The sequence below is a fragment of the Benincasa hispida genome, chromosome 2, assembly GCF_027475165.1.
Source record: "Benincasa hispida cultivar pf3 chromosome 2, pf3_genome.v1.1, whole genome shotgun sequence".
Lineage (NCBI taxonomy): Eukaryota > Viridiplantae > Streptophyta > Magnoliopsida > Cucurbitales > Cucurbitaceae > Benincasa > Benincasa hispida.
Genome location: NC_143479.1, coordinates 15,405,432 through 15,432,710, shown reverse-complemented (window position 1 = coordinate 15,432,710; position 27,279 = coordinate 15,405,432). Strand labels below are relative to the sequence as shown.

At 34.7% G+C, this 27,279-nt stretch overlaps 2 protein-coding genes across 6 annotated transcripts; one reads left to right on the top strand and one right to left on the bottom strand.

Moving 5' to 3' along the window:
- The first annotated feature begins 371 nt into the window (after positions 1–371).
- On the top strand, positions 372–9,396 carry PRHA (pathogenesis related homeodomain protein A). 2 transcript variants are annotated; one of them, XM_090310886.1, is made up of 11 exons: positions 372–1,010; positions 2,579–3,201; positions 4,782–4,947; positions 5,446–5,569; positions 5,658–5,770; positions 5,900–6,253; positions 6,922–7,152; positions 7,256–7,345; positions 7,452–7,502; positions 7,761–7,958; positions 9,033–9,396. In XM_090310886.1, exons 2-11 carry the CDS (start codon positions 2,657–2,659, stop codon positions 9,306–9,308), a joined length of 2,148 nt encoding a protein of 715 aa, XP_090167012.1. In that variant the 5' UTR covers positions 372–1,010; positions 2,579–2,656; the 3' UTR covers positions 9,309–9,396. The 2 variants fall into 2 exon arrangements, with proteins under 2 accessions (XP_090167012.1, XP_090167013.1); XM_090310887.1 differs by lacking the exon at positions 372–1,010 and adding an exon at positions 1,875–1,939.
- On the bottom strand, positions 7,314–25,405 carry LOC120070708 (RING/FYVE/PHD zinc finger superfamily protein). 4 transcript variants are annotated; one of them, XR_016527765.1, is made up of 9 exons: positions 24,941–25,365; positions 23,096–24,135; positions 15,753–15,813; positions 15,531–15,646; positions 14,928–15,018; positions 14,032–14,079; positions 11,864–11,966; positions 7,702–7,877; positions 7,314–7,606 (listed from the first exon to the last, which is right to left on the bottom strand). XR_016527765.1 is itself a non-coding variant. In XM_090310888.1 (7 exons), exons 2-7 carry the CDS (start codon positions 24,133–24,135, stop codon positions 11,868–11,870), a joined length of 1,455 nt encoding a protein of 484 aa, XP_090167014.1. In that variant the 5' UTR covers positions 24,136–24,347; positions 24,941–25,405; the 3' UTR covers positions 11,566–11,867. The 4 variants fall into 4 exon arrangements, 3 of the variants coding, with proteins under 3 accessions (XP_090167014.1, XP_038878484.1, XP_038878482.1); XM_090310888.1 differs by lacking the exons at positions 7,314–7,606; positions 7,702–7,877 and having other exon boundaries at positions 11,566–11,966; positions 23,096–24,347; positions 24,941–25,405; XM_039022556.2 differs by lacking the exons at positions 7,314–7,606; positions 7,702–7,877 and having other exon boundaries at positions 11,566–11,966; positions 23,096–24,094; positions 24,941–25,405.
- Between the last annotated feature and the right edge of the window lie 1,874 nt (positions 25,406–27,279).

The following is a 27,279-nucleotide window of genomic DNA, read 5'->3' as shown; positions in this document are numbered from 1 at the left end:
ACAATCCAAAAAGAAGAAAAAAAATCTTTTCAAATCAAAGAACCAATAACATTAATAATGTTTCCCTATGCAACAAAATCGTCCTTCCCATTTAGTAGCATAATGACTTTCAATGTATCAGACTCTATTTTAATCAAACGTAAACATTAATAGCATTTCTGCTTTTAGAAAACTGACATTTTACATTGTATTGGTCTCTAATTTTGTATATGTGTATGTATATAAAATTATCCAATTTGATCAAAATCTAATCATTTTAATACAATGATTAATAATGTAAACAAGCCAATAATAATAATAATAATATTATTATTATTAATATCAACGATATCAATACAATGCCAAAAGGTCTCGTCTTGTAAGTTGTTCCCAAAATTTACCTCAACTTGATTTTATTATATCTTAAATAATAATTATTAAGAATTTAAACCCAAGTTCAACAAATAATGAGAACAATTTCTCTTTCAAGATTACTTCATAGTTGAACTAGGAATTCCCACATGTAGTCTCCCTTGGCGTTTGAATAATCGCTTATTTTAGTATTTCACAATCATTTTTCTTTCCACCATAATCTGAATCAATCAATCAATCATTCTCAGGAGTTATTAGAACATCAAATCCATTTTAGTTCGAATCCTTTCATCACAGAGTATGAGCATTTGATGATCCAAAGAGGGAGCATTGCAGTCGCTTATGGTATGTTTGTTGTTTTTGGTTGGTGTCGAGTCAATTCCGGGACAGAGTTTCCAAGTCCAGAGATCGCAGAAGCAGAGGCTGAGATACAGAGCGGTGACCATTGGTATGGTATCTCTGTAGGAAAATAGGAAGAACTGTGGCGGCTACTCATAAATGTAGTATTCAAACCCAGATTCTCGATTCAGTATGAGAAGCATCTTCTTACTTGCCATTAGCTCTTTTGATTTCACTTTCCTTCCGTCTGCTGCTGTAAATTTTGGCTGTAGATGGTTAGAACATTCAATTTGAAGATCCCCTTCGTTTCGCCATTCGAGGTATCCTCCTTTTTTTTTTTTTTAATTTCCGTCCATTCTTTTAGTCCATAATGTGATTTTTTTTCCTTTAATTTCTAGCCATGTTCTTGGGGGTCTACTTAAAGGTTTATGTTTGTGTGGATTTATTGGGGATTTTGGCCAAATAGCGTCTGGGTATCTGTGGAATTGGTCTGTTACGGATCACAAGTACTTGACCTTTTGGATAGTTTTGAACGGCCTTCCATTTGTAATATTGATGAATGATGATCATTCATGATAGATTCTTTAAACAAATTACTCTATTTTCCCCAATGTATTTTGAAGAATTAAATTTTTGTTGCGGCGATCCATGTAGCTTTTCTTTTTCTACAAGAACTCATTACCTTACCTCACGTTGGTTGTTAAGTTGCCATTTTTGGTGAAAATGCGCGAGGAATTTCCATTCATGTTTTGTGGATTCGTGCCCTATTACCATATCTCACTACCTGGTGATTTTTGTTGAGGAGATTAATTGTAATGTGCATATTTGTTGGGGATTTCGGCCTAACAAGCTTCTGTTGTCTATTTAGTTTGCTTATTAGGTATAACAGGTGGTTTAGATTTCTTTTCATGTTTTTCCATTAGCCATTTTGGTGTTTATCGATAATAAAAGAATTGCTCTATTACACCTCATATATTTGAAAGTGTTAATTTTCTATTGCAGAGGTTGATGTAATCTTTCTTCAAGAACTTACTGCCTTAACTCATGTTGGTCGTTATTTGTTTGTATGTCATTTTCAAATTGCACAGGGAAACTTGATTTCAGATTTTGCTAAGACTCAGTTATTTGTGTTACATTTTGCAACATACGTGAGAATCTCTTGTATGATTAATTGTACAGACTTGTGCACTTACGAAGCCCACGGACTTGGATTTTGAATAGTTTTGTGGAGGATCTGCAGTGAATGAAGGCAAGAAGAAAGATGGTCTTCAAATCAGCTGTTTTTGAGTTTCATATCTAGGACTGTACTGAAATTCTTTCAAAAACAGTGCCTTGAATTTGATTTCAAAAATATGTTAAGATCATCATATCCATTTTTTCAAGTTAAACCAACTTTGTGATTAGAAAATTTTGTTAATTCTTTCTTTTATTGGAGAAGATTGTCGTTATATGCCAGCCGAATTGGCCTTTTCTGTTCACATGGTGAACTCCATCGTTCTCAGAGATAGACCGTGAGGTGCATCAGCACACTTTATTCCATCTTCTATATGAGCTCCAGAAGCTTTATATCTGTCTGTTTTCCTTGTTAGACTAGCTATAAAATTTAGCTAATTTGTACAATACCATTCTGTTTAGATTTTAAGGCATTATTGTGGATAGTTTTCTCCTCTTCAGAGGAATGGTAATGCTATTTTTCTATAATATGAATTGGTTTGGAATTGCACGAAGAAGAGGACATCTGCTGTTGGGTTTGTCTTATAACAAAAGAAACACTTTTATTTATTTTCTTAAATTACAAATAAAACTCTAGTTGTGCGTGGGGGGGCTGTAATTCCTCTCTTTTATTAATTCTCCATGTTTATGCTGTGGAGATTGACCTGTTCTATAGTTCCATGTGTAGGTACACTTGAAGAACAGTTATCAGTTTTTTGGACAAATTCTCTATGAGAATACATTGGAGATCAATATGAGAGGTGCTGGAAGGAGATTGATTGAGAAGGAATCTGGAAAATGTTCTCACTCCAAGCTGGAAACTGGATCAGAGTTTATCTTTCCTCTGAAGTTGAAAAGGTGTAGCAAAATATCCCATTCCAAGCAGAAAAAATCAAGAACAAAGTCGCACTCACAGCCAATTTCTTCAACATTCAAGAGGAGACCTCTTCCTAAATCCTTGAGCAAGGGGAATAAAAATGTGACAATTAGACAACTGGCCGTTAAAAAATTTCAGCTAAAAAAACTTGATACAAAATCTTCCAAGGAGTTACTTTTGTCAAAGCTTCAAGGTGGTAAATCCCTGTCATCAGCTAATACGAAAGGGAATGCAGAAAAGGTTGAGCCGGTGGTCAAGATAAACCAACAAAGGAAAAGGAGGAAGAACAAAGGAAAAAAGGAAAAAGTGGAGTTAGATGAAGCTTCTCGCCTACAGAGGAGAACAAGATACCTTATAATTAAAATGAAGCTAGAGCAAAACCTTATTGATGCTTACTCTGGAGAAGGTTGGAAAGGCCAGAGGTAAAAAGTATTATTTCAACATCTCACAGTATTCAGTTAAGTTCTGTATTTGTTTTCTCATCTTTATAATGATAGATTTGATGTTTCTTCACCCCCTTTAACAAAGTGGGGGAGGAGGAATGATGTGAGTTTGATGAGAGAGAATCTATCTCTGAGAGAATGAGATTACAAAGAAAAAAACATGATCGTTAAGGTTTGGAATTGATGAAATGTGGAATTAATAGGAGCAGCTTATAGTTATTAGCTTTCGATTTATCATGTCCCTCTCTAATAGGATGCCATCCTCTTTTAAAAGAAACCATAGGTATTGGACAATGAGATTTTCAATAAAGGCCATGGAAATTTTATACCTTTCCAAGCCAGCAGCATGGAAACTTGTAAAAGTTAAATCTTTTTTTCCTGAAATGAAGATAGGGGTATAAATGCAAACATTCTTACTACAAATGATTAACTTGCCATTTCTTCATAAAACTGATTAACTAGCCATATTTATCCTATGTTCCCAAAATGTAGAGCTCTTTTATGTATCTATCTTCAAGAGTCTTCTGTTTCTTACTTTCCAGATTTCCTGTAAACTACCACCTACAAATAGAATATTTCCCTTGAAACCTAAGAGAACACTAGCTTTAATACCAGACCTATTCTTTGAAAAATGGACTTTGACACAGTTGATCTAGGTACATGTTACCCATCCTTAATCAGATAGCCCTGCCAAAACCAAAACCGCTGACATAGATCTAATTTGTTGTTTCATAACAGGACAAGCCTATCCGAGAACCAGAGTAGGCTGCATTGCACACATGTTAGATTTTTTTATTTTTTTATTATTTTTTTTAAAAAAAAAAAAAAAAAAATCTATTTTGAACTTTGGAGTTAATGGGATGTGTTCTAAAGCAGCAACACATTTAGTAGAAACGATGAAAAGAAGTTTAATATCCATAATTTTGTGTATTCTTGGAGATGTTGATATCAAAGAATTATGAGTAAAGAAGAACAATAACCTAAAACGCAGACATATGAAGAGCCGAGCTCTTAATTTTAAGATTTTCCGACAAATATCTAATTTGTAGTTTCACTTTCTTTTAGAACACTAGTTTCATGGTGTTATTGAAAATAAACATTGTAAATAATCATCAGGAGTTTCTTTGTCAGTATAAATTAAAATTTTGTTCTTCTCTCTGCAATAAAATGACTCCTATATGATAATTACATGCTCATTTCCCTCATAGGCTGCTGATTTTTATAGGTGACTGAACTGAGAATTTCATGCAATTGACATTTCTGCTATAGAAAAATGGAGAAGTGAAGCTATTGTTTATATCTTTTTCCTTGAATACAGTACATAATGATATGAAACTACTATTCTGTTAAGCCATTACATCCTTGCAACTACCTCAAAGATTTCAATAGTGTGATGTACTCCCCATTTCTTTTGTTTTAAATTATTCCATGAAGAATTTTTTTTTAAAATTCAGATGATAAAGTTCTTTTAGAAGCTGAAACCTTTGTGTTGAAAGTGGAAAATGATCTGACCTTTTGTTGTTATGTGGGTTCTCCCCCCACATAACTATTTACTACAGCCGAGAAAAAATTAGGCCAGAAAAGGAACTTCAGAGAGCCATGAAGCAGATATTAAAGTGCAAACTTGGAATCCGTGATGCTATTCGCCAGCTGGATTTGCTTGGTTCAGTAGGATGCATTGAAGACTCTGTTATTGGTCCTGATGGATCTGTCTACCACGAACATGTAAATAGTGTAGTTAGAAGTATTCTACCCTAAGCAAATTACACATGTTGGTTCTTTTTTGAATCAAATTAATTAGAGAACTATAATAAGTTATACATCATTGTGGTTTGTTCCGGGTGGACGACAACTGTGGTTCATGACAAGTTTAGAAAGGAGAGAGATAAATTCATGCAACAAGGTATATTCATTGGGGTGCATAGATGAGAGTCTGGAAGTAATGAACTCGGCTCTTTCCTATTGAACATTTTAACTTTTCAAATAACTTTTAGATTTGGGATATTGATGGATGGATTTTATCTGGTATTTTCTGCATTGCTTCTTTGACCGGAAAATATGTGAATCTTGTGGGAAAGTTTGAACCATGGTCGGTTTAACCCGACCAACTATTATGGCATTTATTTTCTTACAATGAATTGAATACATAGCCCGTAAAAGTTAGGATGCTATAATCTTGTATCTGAAGTTCTATTGCATTAAAGTCTGTCTTCTGTTCTCTAGATATTCTGTGCAAAATGCAAATTGCGTGAAGCTTTCCCGGACAATGACATTATACTTTGCGATGGGACATGCAACTGTGCTTTTCACCAAAAATGTCTGGATCCACCATTAGACACGAAAAATAGTAAGTTGACCCCATATTTTTCTCCTGAATTTGCAAACTGGGGTTTTATCTGGTAGCTTATGACACTGATTCCTGAAATTATATGTAGTTCCTCCAGGAGACCAGGGTTGGTTTTGCAAATTTTGTGAGTGCAAGATGGAAATATTGGAAGGAATGAATGCACATCTTGGTACTCGATTCTCATTGAACATTAGTTGGGAGGTTAGTTTCTTTGAAGATCTTCCAAACTCAGTTTTCATCTTTGTTAATGTTATTATCTTTCCTTCTTTAATTTGTGATATTTGTATCATAATCAATTGTAATTATAAAATCTAACCCTTCTTGGGATAGGACGTTTTCAAAGAAGAAGCTGCTTTCCCGGATGGTGGAAATGCGTTGCTTAATCATGAGGAAGATTGGCCCTCAGATGATTCTGAAGATGATGACTATGATCCAGATAAGAAGGAGAATAGCTATGACAACGCAAGTGGGGAAGAAAATGATAAGGATGTTTTGGAGGAGTCCAGTAGTTCAACCAGCTTGAGTTGGTCTTTAGATGGCGAGGATTTAACTGCTAAAGATGGTATTGGATGTGAAGATCACTTGGGTGCTGGTAGCAGCTTAGTTTCTGATGGATCCAATGAAGAGAGTATTGCATGCGGCCGTCGGCAGCGGCAGGCTGTTGATTATAAAAAGTTATATGTTGTAAGTTTCTCGGCATTCTATTTCCTTCCAAGCCTAGGAAGTAATATTCTCAGGCTGCCTGGCTTGTGAAATTGAGCATTTTGTTCGACCTTACCTGTTAATCAATTATAAAGGCGGAAGAAAGATGTGGTAGTTGGATTGCACGAAGTTTGAGCCTGGGTGTAGTAGAAAATTTTAATCATAAGTTATATATATATATATTACTTCAAGTCATAGGTCATGTCCCGGTAAATTTCTCCTCCGGTCAATATTACAATTTCTTGGCAGTTTTCTTTTTGGGTAGGGATCAAGAGAGAATTCATTGATCACAATAATTTTTATTTTATTTTATATTAGGAATATTCCTGTCAAGCGTTCTATGAGAGGCAAGGCACCATTGTGATCAATGAATAGTTAACCACATGGGTTGTCTAAGACTTACAATGGAGGAGCATTGCCACTATTTTTTTTTTAAAAAGTTCCCTTTTTAGTTATAAGCCCTGTTCACTTTCAAATAATTCTGTAATGTATCCTCCTTTTGTAATTGACTCAAATTATGGGCTCCGTTTATTGAACTACAGGGAAGTTATTAGTTTGTGTTACGTACTATCATGTGGAATCTTCCGGAATCAATTTTAAGGATATCTTCTATAAATACTTATGGTTGAGGTTACTATTCTTCCTTTCAGGAAATGTTTGGAAAGGATGCTCCACCACACGAACAAGAAGAAGTTAGTGAAGATGAAGACTGGGGACCTGCAAAAAGAAGACGGAGAGAAAAGGAATGTGATGCTGCAAGTACTCTCATGTCCCTCAGTGAAAGCGAAAAAAAGAGTCAAGACATTGACATGGCAGCAGAGAAAAAACTTCCCAATTCTCACAGTAGATCATGTTTCAGAATCCCACGTTATGCAGTTGAGGTACAGATTTAACCATCCAATGTCTATAGTTTTCCATTTAATGTTTGTAGGAGCTCTTCTCCCTCCAAATCAACATGTTACCCACTTTGTGAAACCTTACCAGAAACTTCGCCAAGTATTTGCTGAAAATGAACTTCCCTCTAGAGACGTGAAGGAGAACCTTTCAAAAGAATTGGGTCTTGATGCTGAAAAGGTAACGACAATCATATAAGTTATCAAGTTGGTTGGTTGGTTTACATTGTCATTTATAACTTTTTTTTGTTACATGTTCATATATTTAAGTTTGTCTTGACTTTCAGGTCAGCAAATGGTTCAAGAATGCACGGTACTCTGCACTAAGAAATAGAAAGGTGAAATTGGTGTCCTTGTGGCTTTGCCAGTTCCTTTGTTGCTTCATATCATATCCGACATCTTGTGAAAATTTAGCAGTCCTGATCTTCTCAAGATTATTTGTCTGTAAATGATGACAACTTTAATCTCTTTAGAAGCAGTTCTTTAAACTTAACCAAATAATAGAAAGAAAGAAATAGAGGAATTTTTAACTTTTACCAGCTTTGTGCCTGCATATGACTCTGACACTGATCCTCACATTCTTCTTTACATTACAGGCGGAGGGAGCAACACAACCCCACAGTTCTCATAAGACTTCCAATGAGTCCAGACTAGCAGATTCAAAGGAAATGTCTGAGAATCTTCTTTCATTTGAGGACGCCCCAGTAAAAGAACTGCAGCAGAAGTTGCGGGGAAGTCATTGGAAGAAAAATCAGCACAGAAAATCATCACTTGTATCTTCCAACTATAACAAGGTACCGTTTGCCCATAACAAATAATAATAATAGTAATAAAAAAAATAAAAAATGAAATCTAGTATTTTCTAATGCGTGACAAAATATAATCAAAGACAAATCAGCATTGAGGGAAATTCCAAGTCAAGTGTGATACAAGTTTTTATCAGAAAGAAAATGCGTTGAAAAAGGCCTCAAATTATAAGGCTGACGCTTGTTTGAAAATCTGTTAGGAAGGACATTGTTTCCCCTTTGCTTTACTACTTAGCTTTTCATTTTAAAGACATTCATATGATAGAAGTGTTGTAGTTTTTGATGATAAAATCTGCTGGCTCATCTTAATGCTTCATCTTCTTGCACTCTTTTCCATCATTGTGCTGGCTCCTTTATTCACATTTTATGTATTATTTGGGATGCTTATTTTATGCTATATCAATGTTCTATTGATTTTCTGCTTCATGTCTTATTTCAAGATCATTAGTCTCTTTTCCATTTCATCAATGAAAAATCTTGTTGTCTTATTCTTTTCTTTTTTTTTTTTCTTGAAGTAATAATGCAATAAATAAAATTTTAAACATGAAAATATTGTTCTGGTTTCAAAAAACAGTTTGCAGTGAACTAAGAAACCATGTTTGGACTTGGAAATAATAGACACCTGTTTCGGTGAACCTTTCTGGAACACGAGTTTTCATGTTTTCATAGACTGCATTGGAAGCTAGAATCGCTGATTTAGTTGTTATCTTGTGATCATCTTCTTCATACCCAGTATTTTGTTCTGTTGTTTCTTTTGTGCATATGTAAAAAATCACTTTTAGCTTGAAATTCTCAAAATGAACATTGAGCTGATATCTGAAGCAACGTCGTATGACGATAAAATAACCTTGTAAATCTCACTTTATCTGATTTAGGTTCATTCAACATAGTGCATATACCAAAATAAGATCGGCTTATGTAGACATAGACATGTTGACTGTTCATGTCAAGTTTTTCCTATTTTGTTAAATGCAAGCTAGAAACTGACTCATCATATTTAGCTGTTATAAACTGGAAACCTGAACTCTGGTTAACTTGGATATGTTTATTTGCTTTATCCAGGATGCTTTTGATTTTGGTGATGATATAAGCTTGAAGAATCTCCTAAAGAATAGAAAAACGAAGGTAAAGAGGGTAAACTTTGTAGCTAGAGGTGGAGGTCAAGAAGCAGAAGTGGAGATGGAAAGATTGTGTAAAATTAAAGGTAGATTAGAGGCAATGAAGCAGCAATTACTTAGACTATCAAATAAGAAAGATGATGGGATTTTAGATAGGTCACACATGTTTGAACAGACTATTGTATATGTTCCTGTGGCAGTGTTAAAGGAAAAGGTTTGATCCTGTACAGTGACTTTAATTCTTCTACCCCATATTCAAAGTTGGGGATCTTATGATAAATCTTAAATACCTGATTTTTGTTTTTAAACTTTGAATCAGATGCTACAGGTTCCCATATTGCACGAGTGAAATATTCTCTTGAACATTTCTTCTGCCAGACTTGGCTCCCAAGACCAATGATGAAAAAGAAAAGTATACTTTCAGATATAATCTATATCTATTGAATAATAACCTATTTTGAATGACATTTTTAAGTGCTTAAGAACACTTGGAAATTCATTTCAAAAAGGCTCTAAATATATACATACATTCTACCAAAAGCTTCCATTTGTTGATATATAAAAGCAATAAAGTTAGTTGGTTTAATTTGTATCAGTCAAGCATTGTATATTTTTTTAAAGTTTGACTTTGAGCAGATTTTTCCTTTTCCTTTTGTGGTTCCTATTATACAAGTTTAGTTTAGAGTTTGAAAGTGATATTCAAGACTTGAAAGTTGAATGGGATATTTTAGGCCTATTTGCACTTAAAATAATATTGTTCCATTAGATCGATCTGGATGGACTTTTTACCTCTTTTAACAATTAATTGTCAGAAATCAGAAGTGCATTCATGACTAGATATATACTCCATATTTTCAAATTTTATTTTTCAGTAGTCAATCCTGTCTTCTTTTTTTCATTTAGCTTTGTGTGTGTGTGTGTGTGGGGGGGGGGGGGGGGGGGGGGGGGGGGGTATTAGTTATAAAAGAGAATTTGAAATTTGCAGCTAATAATTGGAGATATATATGCAATTCACACCATCAATAAATACAGTCAAATAAAATATAAATCCTTCAAACAACATTTTCTTAGTTTATAATCACATAATCAATCTCAAGAATGTTCAACAGTTGGGGGGAATTAGTGGGAATTTTCCCTCAAAACATTTCTGTAAGAGAAATGGAAAAGAAAAATATATATACAACACTCAATACTTGCTATATTAGCAAGATTGATATAATGAATAATTTGTTGACAAAAAATCTAAGAGGTCCTCAACCTGCTCTACTTTGAAAGAGGATAATGGTAAAAGATTTGTAAAACATAATCATATCCATATTATAAGTTAAACAGAAGTCTCCTTTCTTTTCTTCTGGTCCTTTTGGAGGCAAGGCTTCTCTAGTGGGGATTTTGCAGATATCAAATTAAATCAACTCCCCCATTTGAAGACATTAGACTACTATTGATTTACATTAAATTTTACCATGCAACATTAGTTCATATAACATATGCAATAAATAATTGGAAAAGTGAAAGCACATAAATCAAATGTGATCACAATCGCAATTTATTTAACATAACATCAATTCTATTGATCACCCTACTAACAAATGTTTTTAAACAAGAGACAAGCTGAACAAATCAAAAGAGACTAATGTTCAAAGACACCTTACTAACACATTTTATAGATGTCGTTAAAGAATGAGGTACAAAAGAGGAAATAAAATTAGTAATAAGATATCTAGAAAAAGAAAAAGACACTTAATAGATATAGATCAATAAATGGAAAGAATCAAAAGAACACCAATTATGCCTAAATCTTGGCAATCACAGGATACAAACTTCAGTTAGGAAAAAGAAATGGACCCAAAACTCCCCAGGTTTTCACTCAGACCATATGATCTTTCACTAGCATTTAAGCTTATAGCATCAAATTATCTTTACTAAATTAATTTTCTTCAAATTCAGTTGACGCCGGTATGGGAATATCTATAGTAGGTACCCTCGAATGGGATGGTGAAGCCCACATAAACAAAATATATCTTGATTAATTATGTACCTGGATATTCAAGGAATGAGTACTGTAGTAAACATTTCCCCGCTCTTAATAATGTTACACAACTAAATAATGATTATTTTTCTGTGGTTTTCTCTTCTGATAGTTTTTTTTAGAATATTACAAATTCATGTGGAACATCAGACAGTCAACAGTCCAATAATTTTCCATCCCCTTCGTCACATTTCTTTCTACCTCTCATACTTGACATTAATCTCTCCACCTAATTCACCCCAAACTCTCCTGCAATATTCAAATGGAAAAGAGAGCCAATCTAGGCTTCTCTAGTTCCCATACTTCTGCTCTCAAAAACATACCCCACATCCCACGAAACCATACTTCCTTTCTAGGTAGAAGCAGATTTGAAATAAACTATACCGTTAAAGTACTCGACTAGCTATCAGTGTTCAATCAAACTTCAGTAACAAAAACAATACCGAACTGTAAAAGATCTTGAACTATTCCAATTTCATTTCTCTACGCACTAACAAAAAGCAATTTCCATTTACCCACTTTACTCTTGACAGACGTTCTCCAAGAAAAAAAGAGACAAAAAGCCAGCAGAAGATGGTAAATATGGCTCACACATCATATTTAGTCCTTAATTTGCAAACATACAAGATATTACTATTACAATGCTTCTTAAGGTAGAGAATATAAGACCTAACTTTAATCTGAATTACTTGATTTTGTAAGAAATATGGAGTTACGGTACTTGAATACTATCAAGCAGTTCTCACCATATCAAGGTTTGTGTTCTGTATCCTCTGTAAGGTTCTGCACATCACTTCTGCTCTTGGCCTCATCCAATTTCCGTCTTTTGGAAGCTAACCGAGGCCTCAACTACAAATCCACAGGAGGGAGTGTGTGTGTGAGAGAGAGAGAGAGAGAAGAATTAATATTATCAGAACCAAACAAACGAGGATGAGAAAAAAGTGTGCACGGAACTTTCCGAATTTCCAAAAGATTATCAGTAATATAAGTGGGGAAATGTTAGGAATATAATCAGGATATTAGAAAAGCATATCAGTCATTACCAAGGAGTGTACTAATGGAATGGTTGCATATAGAGTATGTTGGAAGGGTTTTAGTCCCCCGAATTTTGGAAGAGAACTAAGCCACTTGAATGCTAAGTTGTTAGTACCCTTAGATTTTCTTTGTAGAACATTATAATTCCACTTTCTTGATTTCAAATCCCGGTTCTGATTTCCATCAATAGTTTTCCCAGGGAGGAGATAATCTGGACGTAAATAGCCAATGTGGAATGGACGAATGTAAGAAGCTCCAACACTGCTTATTTCCACATTATTGCTAATGACAGTAGGAAGAAAAATATCATTTGCAAGGTGGAACATGGAGATGAGAGAAATTTGTCGAGAAAAGAGAAGATAGGAGGGATGATTGAGTTCCATAGCAATCTTGTCGAGAAGGATCCTCCTCCAAGGTATACTTTGGATAATTTTTTATTAACATCAACTTTATCAGGATGAAGGATTAATCAATCCAGTTGTCTTTATAATCGTAGGAAACTATTGGCTGCTAGACCAAACTTCAGAGGAGGCGATCCATTTGATTATTTCGGGATTCTAATTTTCTTAACAAGAAATATAATTTACATGGTTTTAGTAGCTAACAAAACAGTTGATAAGTTGACAATAGAAAGCAAGACAGCAAAAATGTCAAAATTGATTCGAAGAAGATGCATCGACATATAGATTGACATTTCTTGACTTGGTATTGATGATGAAGAGTTCTAACTTCTAGACTAAGATGGAGAACTTCTATATTTAATTGTTGCTTGGGCTTCCAAAACCTTTTAGGGGGTGTTTGGGCGAAAGAGTTGATTATTATAATCCTAGGTTTATAGTTGGGTTATAATAGTTTGTGTTTGGGATGTAGATTATTTTAATTTGAGTTATAATAGTATGTGTTTGAAGTGTAAACTATTTTAGTTTGAGAAGGAAATAGTAAACACTATAGCAAGGAATAAAAAAATGATTGTAAAATAGTAAATACTGTAGCAAATAGTAAATACTGTAACAATCGAGGGTTTTGAAATAGTGTTGCTGTAGCTAATTAGAGACTACAAAATAGTATTTACTGTAGTAAGAGGTGGTTACTATAGTCTTAGGAAGTTCTTGCCCCAAACGCCCCCAGGGTTATAAATGGAAAACAAGGAGACCCAATGTCTATGAAGGGATATTGGACAATAGGGGTGTTCATGAGTTAGGTTGGATTTGGTTGAAAGACTTTTTAGACCCGACCCAATTGTTCAGGTTGTAAATTTCTTCAACCCAAATAATCCTTATTAAAAAATAAACCCAACCCAACCCAACCATGAAATATTTAGGTTGGGTTGGTTCGGGTTATTTATTTAAAATTTTATTCTAAAAAGAAGCAAAACGTAAACATGTAAAAATCTAATTTAATTATTTTCATATATTGAATTAAGATTAACTACTTAATTTCAATTTATATAGTGGAAATTTTCTTTCTAAAGTGCAAAGAAACTACTTTTAAGAGTTATTGAAAAATAAATTATTCAAAAAATATTGGAATTCAATAAAATTAAAATCAATATATGTATAAATAATTGTATTATAAGTAACAAAAAATATATATTTTAAAGTTAATAATAAATTCAGGTCGGTTTGGGTTATATTAGGTAAATCTATGAACCAACCCAACCATAAAATTCTCATTTATTTGAACCCAACCCAACCCAAACCGCACAGGTTGGGTTGGGTTGATTGATTTTTTCGAATCATCGGGTTTTTTTAACATCCCTATTGGACAACATTTTGGACAATGCATACAAATAATAATAATAATAAAAGAAAGGTTAACTAAGAAAATCTACAGTAAAAGCAGATTTAACGTGAAGACTATGTGAGAGAAATGACGATACCATCTCAATGTACTTCAACTGCTTTAAAACTTGACCCGTCTCCAATTCCTGCAATTTTACACAAGGAATTGCTTTAGTTAAATTTATTGCAACCTATTATGATTAAAAAATTTCTGACTCAATTCCAAATGATACAAGGAAAAAGAGAGAACAACGGTGCCTAAAGCTCTCTCAGTGAGAAATATGACTCGGAAATGAATTTGGTAATCGTAATTAATGAATAAGAAGCCCAAATCTTCTATTTATAAAGGAATAGCTCAACTAACTCAGAACTATTTACTAACAAAGTATTCAATTTGAACGAATCTTGTTAGATCTCTAGTATTTTCTTTTTCACAGTAAAAGCTTGATTGAAAAAAAAAATTCACCAACTAAAAGGAAATTGCAAAACTCCCCTATAATTTCCCATAATAAAAAAAATATCATTCATCCACATGCATTTCCTAGTTCTCCATGTTGGTGCATTAAAATTCTACCTTTACGTGGACTTCGATGTTGACAAAAATGTCAGGATACTCAATTTATGAAAATAAAGACAATATCAATATCTCTGTAAAAAAATTAAAAATATAAAATTTTGTAAAAATATTTGAATTAAGAAATAAGCATTTGTCATTCTAAAATAAGTTTAAATATCTGTTTTTCTGTAATCTATGGGAATCTTAGAACCACGTGGGTTGAGAAAAAAAACCAAAGAAATGCCTTCAAACGCTCCTTCCAAGGCAGATCTTAAGATTTTAGGAGCCATATAGCCGAGCAATAAACATATGAATGAGCATACAAGATTTCACAACGACCTCTTGAAAATAATGTCAACTCCTAAAATGAGCATTGTCTGCCGAAGACTTGTGTACACAAGATCAAGTGAGAAAGGCCCAGTATAGAGGTCATTTCACCTGAGGTACAGCACAATCTGCATGTGCCGGATCCCAGAGGATAGAGCAGAAGCATTCCCAGTCATCAGTTTGGACTTCGAAAAGAGGAGCCCTACGGTGCCAGATTAAAATTAAAAAGAGATAGTACCTCAAGATTTGGCATGTTCACAAAATTATCTAAAGATTCAAAATCATGAACGACAATCAAGATAGCAATGAAAAGGAAAAAATTAAAGTAGATCAGGATTTCATCCCCTAACTTACTATGACAACAAATGAATACATGAGCATAAAGTTCATTTCCTGGCAAACATTTAAAGAAATTAATTTAAACCATCAGCTACTAGAAGAACACATAATAACCTAAATAACAAGGTCTATAACTTTCATCTTTTGTAAAAGGAAGAAATTCCTGCAAAATAGACAGGATATTAATCCTGCCTAAATTTGAAATTCAATAATATTTCCAAAGTTGAGGTGATTGGAGAAACAAGTAAACTTGTCAATGTAATGGCAATTGAGATCATTTAGAACAAATTTTTAGTTCCAAAATACAAACAAGATATTAGTTAGAGAGAGTAAGAGAGTAAGAGAGTGCAGAATAAGATATAACATTTTCCTTACCTGCGCCACTTGCCACATATGGCTCCATTAACACCACCCAGTCCATCTATAACTTGTTGACATTGAAGCCAATTTCCAATAGTGCTCAATCTACAAGGTTTATTGGTACTCTCCTCCTATTATTTTGTTGGTCAGGAAGTAGAAAGCCAAGTCATTTTTTTCTCATTGATTTACAAACTCTGTTACTGAATGAAATTTAACACAAGCAAATTGATGCCTTACATGCATAAGAAAAGATTCTGAAGGATCCACTTCCAATGGCTCTCCGGTGGCATCAGTATCACTACATCGGCCCAAAAGAAATATATGCTTTAAGAGAATGGAAGAAATATGACCAGGAATTCAAAAGTAAATACTGCATCCTAGCGTGCACATTTTCTCCATATCATTGACACGTAAAAGTATGTCATTTGTAACTACTGACTAAAACTGTTAAATCACCATTGAACCCAGAAATTTAATTGAATAGACTACAATACATCTAGTTTTAGAGGGTTTGAAATTTTGTAGAATGCCCTTTTCAATATTAACTGGAGAGGAAATTACAATCAAGTGTTTAAACACAAATCTACTACTCAAATCACTGATGAACCCAAAAGTCTAAGTTGATCAATTTGGTGAACTAATGTATCAATACTCTGACAAAAACTAATGTAAGGGTTGTTAAAAATATAACTGATGTAAAGGCTCACAAAAGGCATGAGTAATGAGACTAACTCTTGTACCCACAAGACCATCAATTGCATGTGCAAAAAGAAAATAACAAACACCTATACTTCTTTAGTCTAGCTTTGACGCAAGAAAACCATATAAACGAGGTACAAAATTAAAGTGCAATCTCTAGATGAACTCTTAGACACCAATATGGTACCAAAAAAAAAGCCATAAACAAAACCAAATCCATAAACCTATTAAAAGAGGGGAAAGAATCCTTGAAAATACGATCATTCAGTCTTTTAGTACCACCATAAGAGAAGCCAAAATATCAAAAATATGGTTAGAGCATGTTAGGAACCAACCAAAAGCCTCCAAAACAATGTGTCAGAAACGAGAAGCAGAATAGCAATGCACAAAAAAGATGAGCTAGTGATTCCAAATTGCATTGACACATAATGCACCAAGAAGGCAAAAGAGACATATAAGGCATATGAGGTTGTAGACAATCTTTGTGATTGATCGCACCAAGACTAAGCTCAAGAGGACTATGAGTTGTGCTTTGGGCCAAAGACTCGAGGCATTCACAGTTAAATCAACATCAAATCTTTTAGCTCTATGGTCAAATTGAACGGACAACTGTCTAAGCAACTTTTGGAGAAAAGAACTCCTGAAAAGGTCAAGTTCTTTTGTGGACCCGACTCCTAGCACACACAAGCATCAACACCCAATACAAGTTACCCAGCAGAACCTGCGCCCTATGCTCTGTCCTCAAGCCTGTCTGAACTGCCTTGGAAGTGAATAGAACATAGATGATAGAGCATCTATTATTAACTAGTTTTTTAGGTGAAACGCCTTGTAGACAGTCAGAAATGCATTGAGGGCAATCTTGTTGGACAGTTTTATTTTTTCTTTAAGACAAACAAAGAAATCTAATGAACAAAAGGGGAGAACATAGCCTAGAGGCCTAACGGATGAGAGGTCCTTACACCTAAATCAGAGTATTAACAAGGAACATCCTCCTGTCTAAACTGACGAAGAATCATTGTGTAACAAAAAGAATTGTGCAACACACTCCAAGGCGAGGCGACAAACTACATTTTCAACAAGAAAAGGGGGACAAAAAATAACCAAAAGGAGACCTATTTTTGCATGAGGGAACGTGTTTTTATGGGAAACCAATAATTACTTAAAAATAAAAAATGAAAAAAGAAGAGGAATATAGAATAGAGGGACAAGGAACCCCTCACGGACCAAAGAGAATTGCTGGAAAGGTCCCAGTAGGGAAAAACAAAAAAACTATATTTAAGAAAAAAAACTACAAAAACATCACGCTTACTAATTCCATGACACAATGCACCTGCAAAATCAACCTAAGCACCACACCACTTATCTTCCTTAATTATAGAAATGTCTCAGAAAATCCTTTGTTTTTTTTCATAAGAGATAACTAGTACAAGTCAGACTAAAAACTTAGGTAAAGAGGAAAAAAATATAAATTGCATCGGGTAGTAGCTCCCAAAAAAAAATATATCCCATTAAAAAGAGAGTTTTCTTCATAAAAGATTGTACTCCTTTCATTACAGAAGATCCAGAAAACCCTCTTTTTATATTTTACAAAATGGTTTTGGGTATGTCTTTAAATCAAAATGGTGCTGAGAAAAGGGATAAAGGTTTGAATATCTTTCTTTTTTATGAGCAACAAAGGATGTCATTTAAAACAGCGTGAGGCCCCAACAAAACAACCTAAGGGAGGGGATAAGGCATCTCCTTTCCCGAAGGAAGAGTTACAAAAAGACCTTCCAGCCTAAGTTAATGGTATGGTGTCTATAGTGTAGTTCCAAAACAACGTGAGTTGACACTCCAACTTTTAAGTTTTTCTGGTCTACTATCAAGTTAGATATTATGTCAAAGGTCAATGACTTTTTCTCGTCCGGTATATCATCAATGCATCTTTGAATGAGACTTATCGCACGGATGCTCTCTAATCGATTAAAACTTGTCCTCCCTCGTACTATTGCTGCTAATCAACTTGCTTCCGTGGCTGATAGATAGATCTTGGATGCCTCTTTAATGGAAAATAAGCTGATTGATGATGGGTTTTCTACTAATAAGGCTGGTGTGGTTATTAAATTAGATCTTGAGAAAGCTTTTGATACGGTGGACTAGGATTTTTTTTGGATGTTGTGTAACAGGCTAAAGGTTTTAAGGTTGTTTGGCATCGGTGGATTAGAGGATGTGTCGCTAGTGCAAACTATTCTATCATTCTGAATAGTAATCCTCGTGAGAAGATCATTCCATCTCAGGGTATTTGGCAAGGAGATCCTCTTTCTCCATTTCTCTTTATTTTGGTTGCTAATTGCTTGAGCCGCCTCAAGATAGGTCATCTCAGGGTCAAACTGTTTCTCATCCTATTGGTACTTCTTCTCTCACTTTAAATCGCCTTCAATTTGCAGATGAAACCTTATTATTTTCTACAGCGAATCATTCAGCTTTGCAAAATCTATTTGACGTGGTTGGTATCTTTGAGAGTGCCATTGGTTTAAATATCGATCTATCTAAAAATGAGTTGCTTGGTATTCACCTTGTTGATTCTAGTGGCGGTTGAATACCTTTGGTTGTAAGAGGGGTTTCTGGCCATCTTCCTATTTGGGTTTGCCCTTTGCTGGAAATTTTGAGTCTATGGCTTTTTGGCAACTTGTTGTTAAGAAAATTAAACACAAGCTCCATAAATATACACATATCTCTAAAGGCGGCAGACATACTCTTATTCAGGCTACCCTGTCTAATTTACCCACTTATTCTTATCCTTGTTCGTGCTCCCAGTTCTATCATTTCTATGTTGGAGGATGGTTCGTGACTTCTTCTGGGAAGGCTCTTGTGATAAGGGTGTGATAAGGGTGGTATGCATAATGTGAACTGGGAGTCTACCCAGCGTCCCAAATTAATGAATGGCCTTGACATTGGTAATTTTAACCATCGTAATTTTGCGCTTCTGGCTAAATGGGTCTGCCGTTTTATTACTGAGTCTGATGCATTATGGCAGAAAGTTACTGTTGCTATGCACCATTTGAATGAAAGGGGTTGGCCTTCTTCTAGACATCAGGGTTCTCATCTCTCCCCTTAGAGGTATATTTGTCAGAACGTTGGGATGATTGATAGTCGTGTCCACTGGTGTATTGGTAATGATTCTACTACCTCTTTTTGGATGGATCCTTGGCTTAGTTGTGGTATTTTATCTACTACTTTCCCTCGTCTATTCTGCCTAGCCCTTCGCCCTAATGATATGGCAGTTGATGTCTAGATTGCTAAAACTGAATCCCGAGATTTTCATCTTCATCGTAATCTTAATGATCTGGAAATATCTGAATGGGCTATTTTTATCCCATCATCTTACATATATTAGATTTCGCCTCTCTATTGATGTTTGGATTTGGCTTTAGATTCTTCTAGTTATTATACTGTCAAACCTTTTATGGTTGACTTGCTGGAGACTGTTGATCCTCACCGGAAGGACCTCAACCACGTAATTTGTGGAAGGATTCCTATCGAAGAAGATTAAAATTTTCTTATGGGAGCTCAACCTTGTAGCCATGAATATTGATGATTAATTGCAACGTCGCATGCCTTACATGCTTCTCTCCCCCTCTTGGTGCTCTATGTGTTGCCGTAGTTTTGAAACACAGGCTCATTGGTCTTAAATCACCAATTGATTCAAAAACTTAAGTTGATGGGTGAAGGTAAATTTAAATATATCATCTAACACTTCCGCTCACTTGTGGGTTTGAAATACGAAGAAGACTCAACAAGTGGAAATGAATATTAATTGGGGAGGAAACAATAATGCAGGGACTTGAACACAGGACCTCCCTGGACTACCTGCTCTGATACCATCTTAAATCACCAACTGACCCAAAAGCTTAAGTTGATGGGTGAAGATAAATTTAATTATATATCATCAAACAATTAGCTTGCCCATTGCCCTTTTGAGCAGCATTTTTGGACTCTCGTTTTGGATGCTTTCAGTTGGTCTTTGGTCTTCCCTAATTCCATTTTTGATATCTTAGCTACCCTACTTGTGGGGCATCCTTTTGGTGGTTCTAGGAAAATTCTTTGGCTTGGCTATTGTGCGGAGTTTCTTTTGGACTCTTTGGAATGAATACAATGATCTTCCGGGACACATCTTTTGCTTTTGATCTTTTTTTTATTTTGTCCTTTCTCATGCATTTAATTGGTGTAATACTAAATCTCCTTTAAATTCTTATTCCTTTTTCCTCTCTCATTGAAGAGATTTTTTGTAATCCACTATTTCATTGATGAATGAAATGTTTCTATTTCTGGAAAAAAATAAAAAAACATATCATTACCCAACCAACCACCAATTAGACCATGGTCAATTAAACAATTTAAGACATGACTACAAATAAAAAGAGAAAATGACGGTGGAGCATTTATCTCAAACCTTTTGCTGCATCTCATCATCCATATTGATATGACATCAGACACCTTTTCTAATTCATGGCTGCTAACAAAAATTTCCAATCAACTCTACCATATGCTTTCTATAAATCTTTTTTTCCTTAAAGAAAACTATTTCATGGAGATATGAAATACTTTCTTTTATGAGAAATGATGGTTTCTTCGTTTCATAGAAACTACGGCATCCCCTATGCCAAAGGAATAACTATAGCTATGAAAGAAAGGGGAGAACTTACACTAAAAGAGGGCAGTGTAAGATAAGTGTTCAAATACACAATCAAAATAAGTATCTTTGTCCTATGAAATACAATGGTTTCTTCATCTAAATGGACCAAAAGAAGGCTCCGATGAAGTTAAGCCAAATGACTTCCCTTTTTCTCCGAAATGGGTGACAAACATAGATTCTAGCATGATAGAGGATCTCCCAGTAGAGAAATTGACCAATGTGGAAATATTAAATGTTTTTTCTCTTTTCTTTTTTTTTTTTTCTTTGATAGGAAGGAGATATGAAATGTTTAAAACCCCACTTTCTTTCTAAATCGATAATCCATATCAACTAAACCACCATAAGTTGACCTTGTGGTTGTTGGAGCGAGTGAAAAGGTAACAAATTTATTGAGAGAATGGATTCAAACACTATAGTGACTACCTAACTAGAATATTAAAATCCTATGAGTTTCATAACAACCCAATATATTAAGGTTAGACAGATTGTCGAGAACACTCAAGGTGCACTTAAATTGGTTTGAATACTAACGATATAAGAAAAAAGTAATCCACCAATAGTTAATTTGTTATCAAGATCATGCCTACTTTTTAAGAATGAAAGACCAACTCTCATTCATAAAAAAGAAAGAATATATAATGGTAATATTTTTTTGAGAATATACAAAAAAGAAAAGGGAAGTCACAAGAAAAGTGATGGCTAGCAAACTACAAAAATACGAGAAAGGCCTCCCAATCACAACAATGAGGGAAAAAAGAATAATCACTAAAATCCTTGATTATAAAGGTCCAAAATAGGGATCATAGTGTGAAGCCCCCAATCATACAGACTTATACTAAGAGGGGTAAGAAGGAAAATTGGTGATGGAATGTGGGTTAGTGGGTCGGAGGAGATTTTGTGTGGTACACCGTACACTCTGATAGACATTCATTATTTCAATAGAGGAATGAAGGAGGGAGAGCACTAAGAATTTTGGATCTTATCCCTTTTGGAGGAGAGAAACCAACCCTCTAGAATTGCTGGAGTGTCTTTACATTTTCGTTTGTTTTGTTGTCATCTTGTTGAACTCTTTGAAGTTGCAGGTTATTTTCGATAGAACATTAAACATTCTAGTTTATTGTTGTGTTCTATGTAATTTTCATTGTTTGCAGGTTAATTTAGGGGCCTAACACATAGCCAAGACCCAAACGTCACTCCAAGAACTCTCTGTGCCTTTTAAAACTTTCCTATTCACTCAAACTAAAAATTCCATAAGATCCCAAAGAGCCACTCTACAATTTTCCATCCTTTCATGAAAGCATAATGATTTATAGGCATTGTCATGACCTCTAAGGCACCAACACTTCTAAATTGGTGAAGTGTTGGTGTCAGACACGTGTTGGATCGTGACACACAAGCTGACAGGTCCATTATTTTGTTATTATCTTTTTGTTTTCCGACACGTCAGGACATGCCAAGATACGTCTAGGACACACCAAGGACACTCCATATGCAAAAATTAAATTGAATTGAATTAAAATAAATTAAACAAATTAAAAAAATTAAAATTTAAAAAAACAATGAAACAAGACCCACTATCGATAGCCCATTAAGTAGCAGTTTCAGCTAATTAAAATTAACTGTTCAGCCCAACTTTTTCAAGATTCTAGAGTTGAACTTCAAGATCCACATCCACGACCTCTTACTGTTTTTTTTTTCTTTTCTCATTTCTATTTTTTTCCTTCCGTCTTTATCTTTCCTTTTTTTCCATTTATGTTTTTTTATTACATTTTGTTAAATATATGTGCACATATTTCACAATATGTCAAAATTATGCACATATGTATTTATTTTTGTAAGATAATAATAATAATGATAAATAGCATATCCCAATGTGTCGTGTCCTACTTTTTTGTTAATTGATGTGTCGTCATGTCGGTGTCGTGTCGTGTCGTGGGCCAGTATCTGTGCTTCTTAGGTCATGGCCAATGGGCAACAACTACTTCTACCTTTCACTTAATGCTTCTAATATCGTTTAAGGAAAAAGTTCGGATAATGATCAATAACATGAGTTAGGCAAAACCTCAGTTTTGTTTTCTCTACCCAAAAAAAAGGGAAGGAAGAAGAAGAGAATTGACCTTACACATAAAATGCATTACCTAACAAAGCCATTAATTTTTATGCATGAAAAAAATATATATATATATAATTAAAGAAAATAACATACTCTGAAATCGGGCCAGACCAATCTGGAACTTCTGCTTGAAAACCTTTGCCAATACGAACACCAGTTGTATAAGGTTCTGTGTCCTTTAACATTAATGCTATGGAATTTGATTCACCCTTAGAAGATCCATTTCTACTCGAGATGTTTGCCAATTTCTTTGAGATTGTTTCCTTCAAAATTTTATGCTTCTTCTTCAGACATGAATTGCAATACCACTCATCATTCGACACTTTCTTCATGCGATGATTGCAACATGAGACATGAAATGCATCTTCACAATGATCACAGATTAACATCTTCAAGACTGATTCTGAAGAGCCACAAGTTTTACACAATCGAAAACAATTATTGTCGCTTCTAAAATCACTTTCTTCCTCAGGAGCATGAGCCATAGAAGACAAGAGCCCATTACTTCTAAGGATAACGATACATAGATCTCTTCCTGAAATATCCTCGACCATATCCTCCATAACTTGAATGCTAGAAGAGGAGCACTCACCTGTGTCATCCACTTCAACTTTCACAGAAGTTGAAACAAGTTCCATGTTTGACTTAGATGAGGAGCAGCTATCATTAATGCTGTCAACCTCCAAACTTTTTTGCAGGTTATTATTAGGTGTTTCGTCTGAACCATGCCCTTCCCCAAAGATACAACCATTGACTGATTCTAGTTCTGAAACTTGAGTTTTTCCATTGTAAACAGGAAAAGGAGGGACAGGATTTCCAATGATTTCATTCTTGTGGTTATGTTGAGAAGCTGCAGCTTGCTCCTTGTCTTCTCCCAAATGACCATCACAACTAGTCAAAGATATACAATCTGTCCCATTAGCCAACAACCTGGAATCAGAATTGCCTCGCAGTTTCTTTCTCCTATATACTACATTAGATTTTGAACTTTCGGGCATCATACTAACAGTTGATATCTGGGGAAAGGCCCTTGGAAAATTTAAGCAACGTCCACCATTGTTCTTCTTTTCCTCTATGATTGGTCCAGCTTTTCTGCAGCCATCACGAGAGAATTCATCACAATGGGGGCACATCTGTGAATTTCAAGAGCAAGCACGACATAAGACATCAAGTAGAACTAAAAGAAGTTTTGCTTGAGCAGTGGAGCACATCCGATCATTTATCTAGCATCAGTGTATTATCTCGGACAGACAAAAAGCAACATGCCTCTCTTAAGAAATTCAACTGTAGATCTCACGAAAATCAATAATCCGTCAACGGGGTCTCAAAGATTTCTTTTAATTTTCTGAAAAAGGAAAAAAAGAAACGAAACATAACTCCATTATGTGTCAATCTTCCTCCTGATTGGAAGTTTTTAAAGCTGACATAGCCAATGACACGATGGTAAATCAAGAAAACACGGACAAAGTCTCACCCTGGAACTCACCAAAATCTATCTACTCGGCCGCAATCTTCCCAACTCCAAAACATTGAACCCTAAATTTTCATACTCAATCAATAATAACCGTCCATCCAACTTCACATTATCGAGCAACTCGGAGAACAAATATCATGCAAATTTATGCCATCCTCCAATATAACCTTTCACTTTACATCACAACCCATGAAAGAAAAAAACAGTCTGCGGCAAGTAATTGTCAAGTTTTCGTCGAGTACCAAAACCACATCAGAAAATCTATCATAACAGAGCATATTTTCACAATAATATCTCTTAAATTAGTCACTTATATACTCAAACACTGCTAAAGAATCCATTCAAATAACAAATGAAGTTTAAACACAAGCAACGAGCAATTAAAAGGGCCAAAAAAGTTGAACACCATCATGCTATACTTTGTTCCCGATTCTTAGAAGTAGAGAAGGAAAGATTAAACTAACCAAAAGAAGCGTACAATCTGCCAGTTCTTCTGAATGATCAACCCAACCCAGTTGTGAGAAATGCTTCTTCCCTTGTGCTCCTTTACCACTCAGAATCCCAGATTCATCTATATTTCAAAATTTATGCGTTTTTATTACCCTTCTTTTATATTTCAGAAAAGACAACGTCCGTGTTTATATACTCAAATTGATTCATTGGGGGGTTCCCTGACTAGAATAGACGCAACTTTTCATCTTGCCTTTGTAGATCACCCGTTTTGCATATTACACACAGTTTTTTCTTTGTAATATACAAAAGTGTTACAAAGAGAAAAGGCAAAATGACCAAACATAATTGATGATTCCGAATAGGTGCTTTGACAGCTATAATCTATTCGGGGTTTTGTACGGGTGGACAGAGACTATGAAACTTGGAAAAATGATCCATTGAAAAAATAATGAGACACAATGAGACTTTTGTGTGGTGAATATGTGTGTAATTTCCATTGTATTCTTAGCCAAAAAAAAGTCAAAAGTTCGAAAATGTAGATATGTTAGTCTAAAGGTTAAATGAGCCCGGTAAAAATAAAAGGTATGTCAACATATGAATAGTCGTAAAATATATACGTCATTGGATGAAAATAGTTAATAAAATTACTTTTAGATTGATGGATATTGTATCGAAACTAACATATAGTATCCTTATTTAGTGGCTATCAGTATATTTTAGACAAAATTCAAATTGTGAGAGTGGTGATTTAAAAATTGGTTTTGGCCTCTAGATCTATTAGGTAGGAGATATCCACACTAATTATCTAAAAACATGTTTTTCTTCGATTATTCATTGACAACTAGTCAACATCAACATACATGATCCATTTATTTTGAGTATTATGTTAATGTTATTGCTAATGGGACATAAAAGCGATACGGAATTGGTCAATGTGAAAAAGTTTTGTGTGCAAGTTATATTGAACAAATGGTTTCTTAATATATTGTGAAAACGAGCATGAAACTAGTTTTTCAATAAATATATATATGTAACAATCATATCAAGAGTTTGGAATGTATGACCTTTTAGAACAAGTAAAGATATCTTAATTATTGAACTACATGAACGTAATTTAGTTTGTCGATATCATCATAACTCCAATTAGTTGATTAATCACATGCCTGCTATTGAGACATAATTTTAGAAGAGGTGACCTTGTTGAAATATTCTTGAACACTACAATCCAAATGATACCATTGAATCATTAAATTTGTTCTTCACATCCTTTGAGACATCAAAGATCGTCGTGGAGTGAGTTTGAAGAGTTCATTGTTCTCTTTTGGGCTATTTGGTGTTGTTATAATAAGATTCATTTTTCAGGAACTCGATTTGATTCAAATATCAATGTGTGGGTCAGTGATTATATTGCTACTTTTCACTCTGCTAATTTGAGGAATGGTCGAGTTTCTATGTCAACATCTTCTCGGATCCAAGGTCGAGGTTTCCTCCTCTAGCTAACTGGTTCAAACTAAATATAGATGTTGCTTCAATCGATATGAAACCAAAATAGGTGTGGATGTAGTGGTTAATAATGCATCAAACCAAGTTCTTTGCAACGCGGTTTCTATGTAATGTTGGCTCGGTGGCAATGGCAAAAGATCTGACTGAAGTGGTGGATTTGTGTCGATCGAGATGGATCTTTTTCTATTGGTGATTGAAACTGATTCTATGCCTATTTCAATTTGAGATTTATCTGAGTTGGGGGTACTTTAGGATTTCAAAAGGCAGATTATAGCCCTCAATCATTTCTATTCATATTGCCTTTCAGAGAGGGGAATGTAGTGGCTCATCACCTTGCTCGTATGGCTTTGGAAGAAGAAATTGATGTTGTTTGGTTGGAGTCTATCCCTGTGGCTCTTAATGCTGCGTTGCTTTAGTCTTTCCTTCATTTGTTTTTCAAAGAAAAACAAAACAAAAACATTGAAGCAATTCCAACCTCGAGCAAATTGTGCAAATAATCAAATACAATTTGTTGAATCTCAAAACTACGACACTTGAATATCAACTTATGATCACAAGTAGTGGCAATCTTGTTTTCCGTTCCATTCAATATAACAACAAATCGAAGGACATGCAAAAAAGTGAAAAATGTAAACAAACCTTACAGATGGAGGAAAATGAATCAGTCCCCAAAGAGCACGACGCAAGTTCCCACGCCATCCAAAAATGTGTGTGCAACAAACAATCCACGAGCTTTACAATTAGCCAATTGCTCTGCCCCTTAGCTAAAAAGGCAAACACTTCCATCTGAATTTCCTATTCCCCTTTCATTTGAGTTTTGGCACACCATAGTTTTGCATAAATGAAA

What these genes read in the sequence shown, in the direction of transcription:
- PRHA (XM_090310886.1), top strand. Translation starts at nt 2,657, where the DNA reads ATGAGAGGTGCTGGAAGGAGATTGATTGAGAAGGAATCTGGAAAATGT. An exon ending in GATCTGTCTACCACGAACAT is followed by an intron (nt 4,948 to 5,445) that starts GTAAATAGTGTA and finishes TCTGTTCTCTAG; the next exon opens with ATATTCTGTGCAAAATGCAA. An exon ending in CTGCACTAAGAAATAGAAAG is followed by an intron (nt 7,503 to 7,760) that starts GTGAAATTGGTG and finishes TTTACATTACAG; the next exon opens with GCGGAGGGAGCAACACAACC.
- LOC120070708 (XM_090310888.1), bottom strand. Translation starts at nt 24,135, where the DNA reads ATGTGCCCCCATTGTGATGAATTCTCTCGTGATGGCTGCAGAAAAGCT. An exon ending in ATATGTGGCAAGTGGCGCAG is followed by an intron (nt 15,019 to 15,530) that starts GTAAGGAAAATG and finishes CTGGCACCGTAG; the next exon opens with GGCTCCTCTTTTCGAAGTCC. An exon ending in CAGATTGTGCTGTACCTCAG is followed by an intron (nt 14,080 to 14,927) that starts GTGAAATGACCT and finishes GTAAAATTGCAG; the next exon opens with GAATTGGAGACGGGTCAAGT.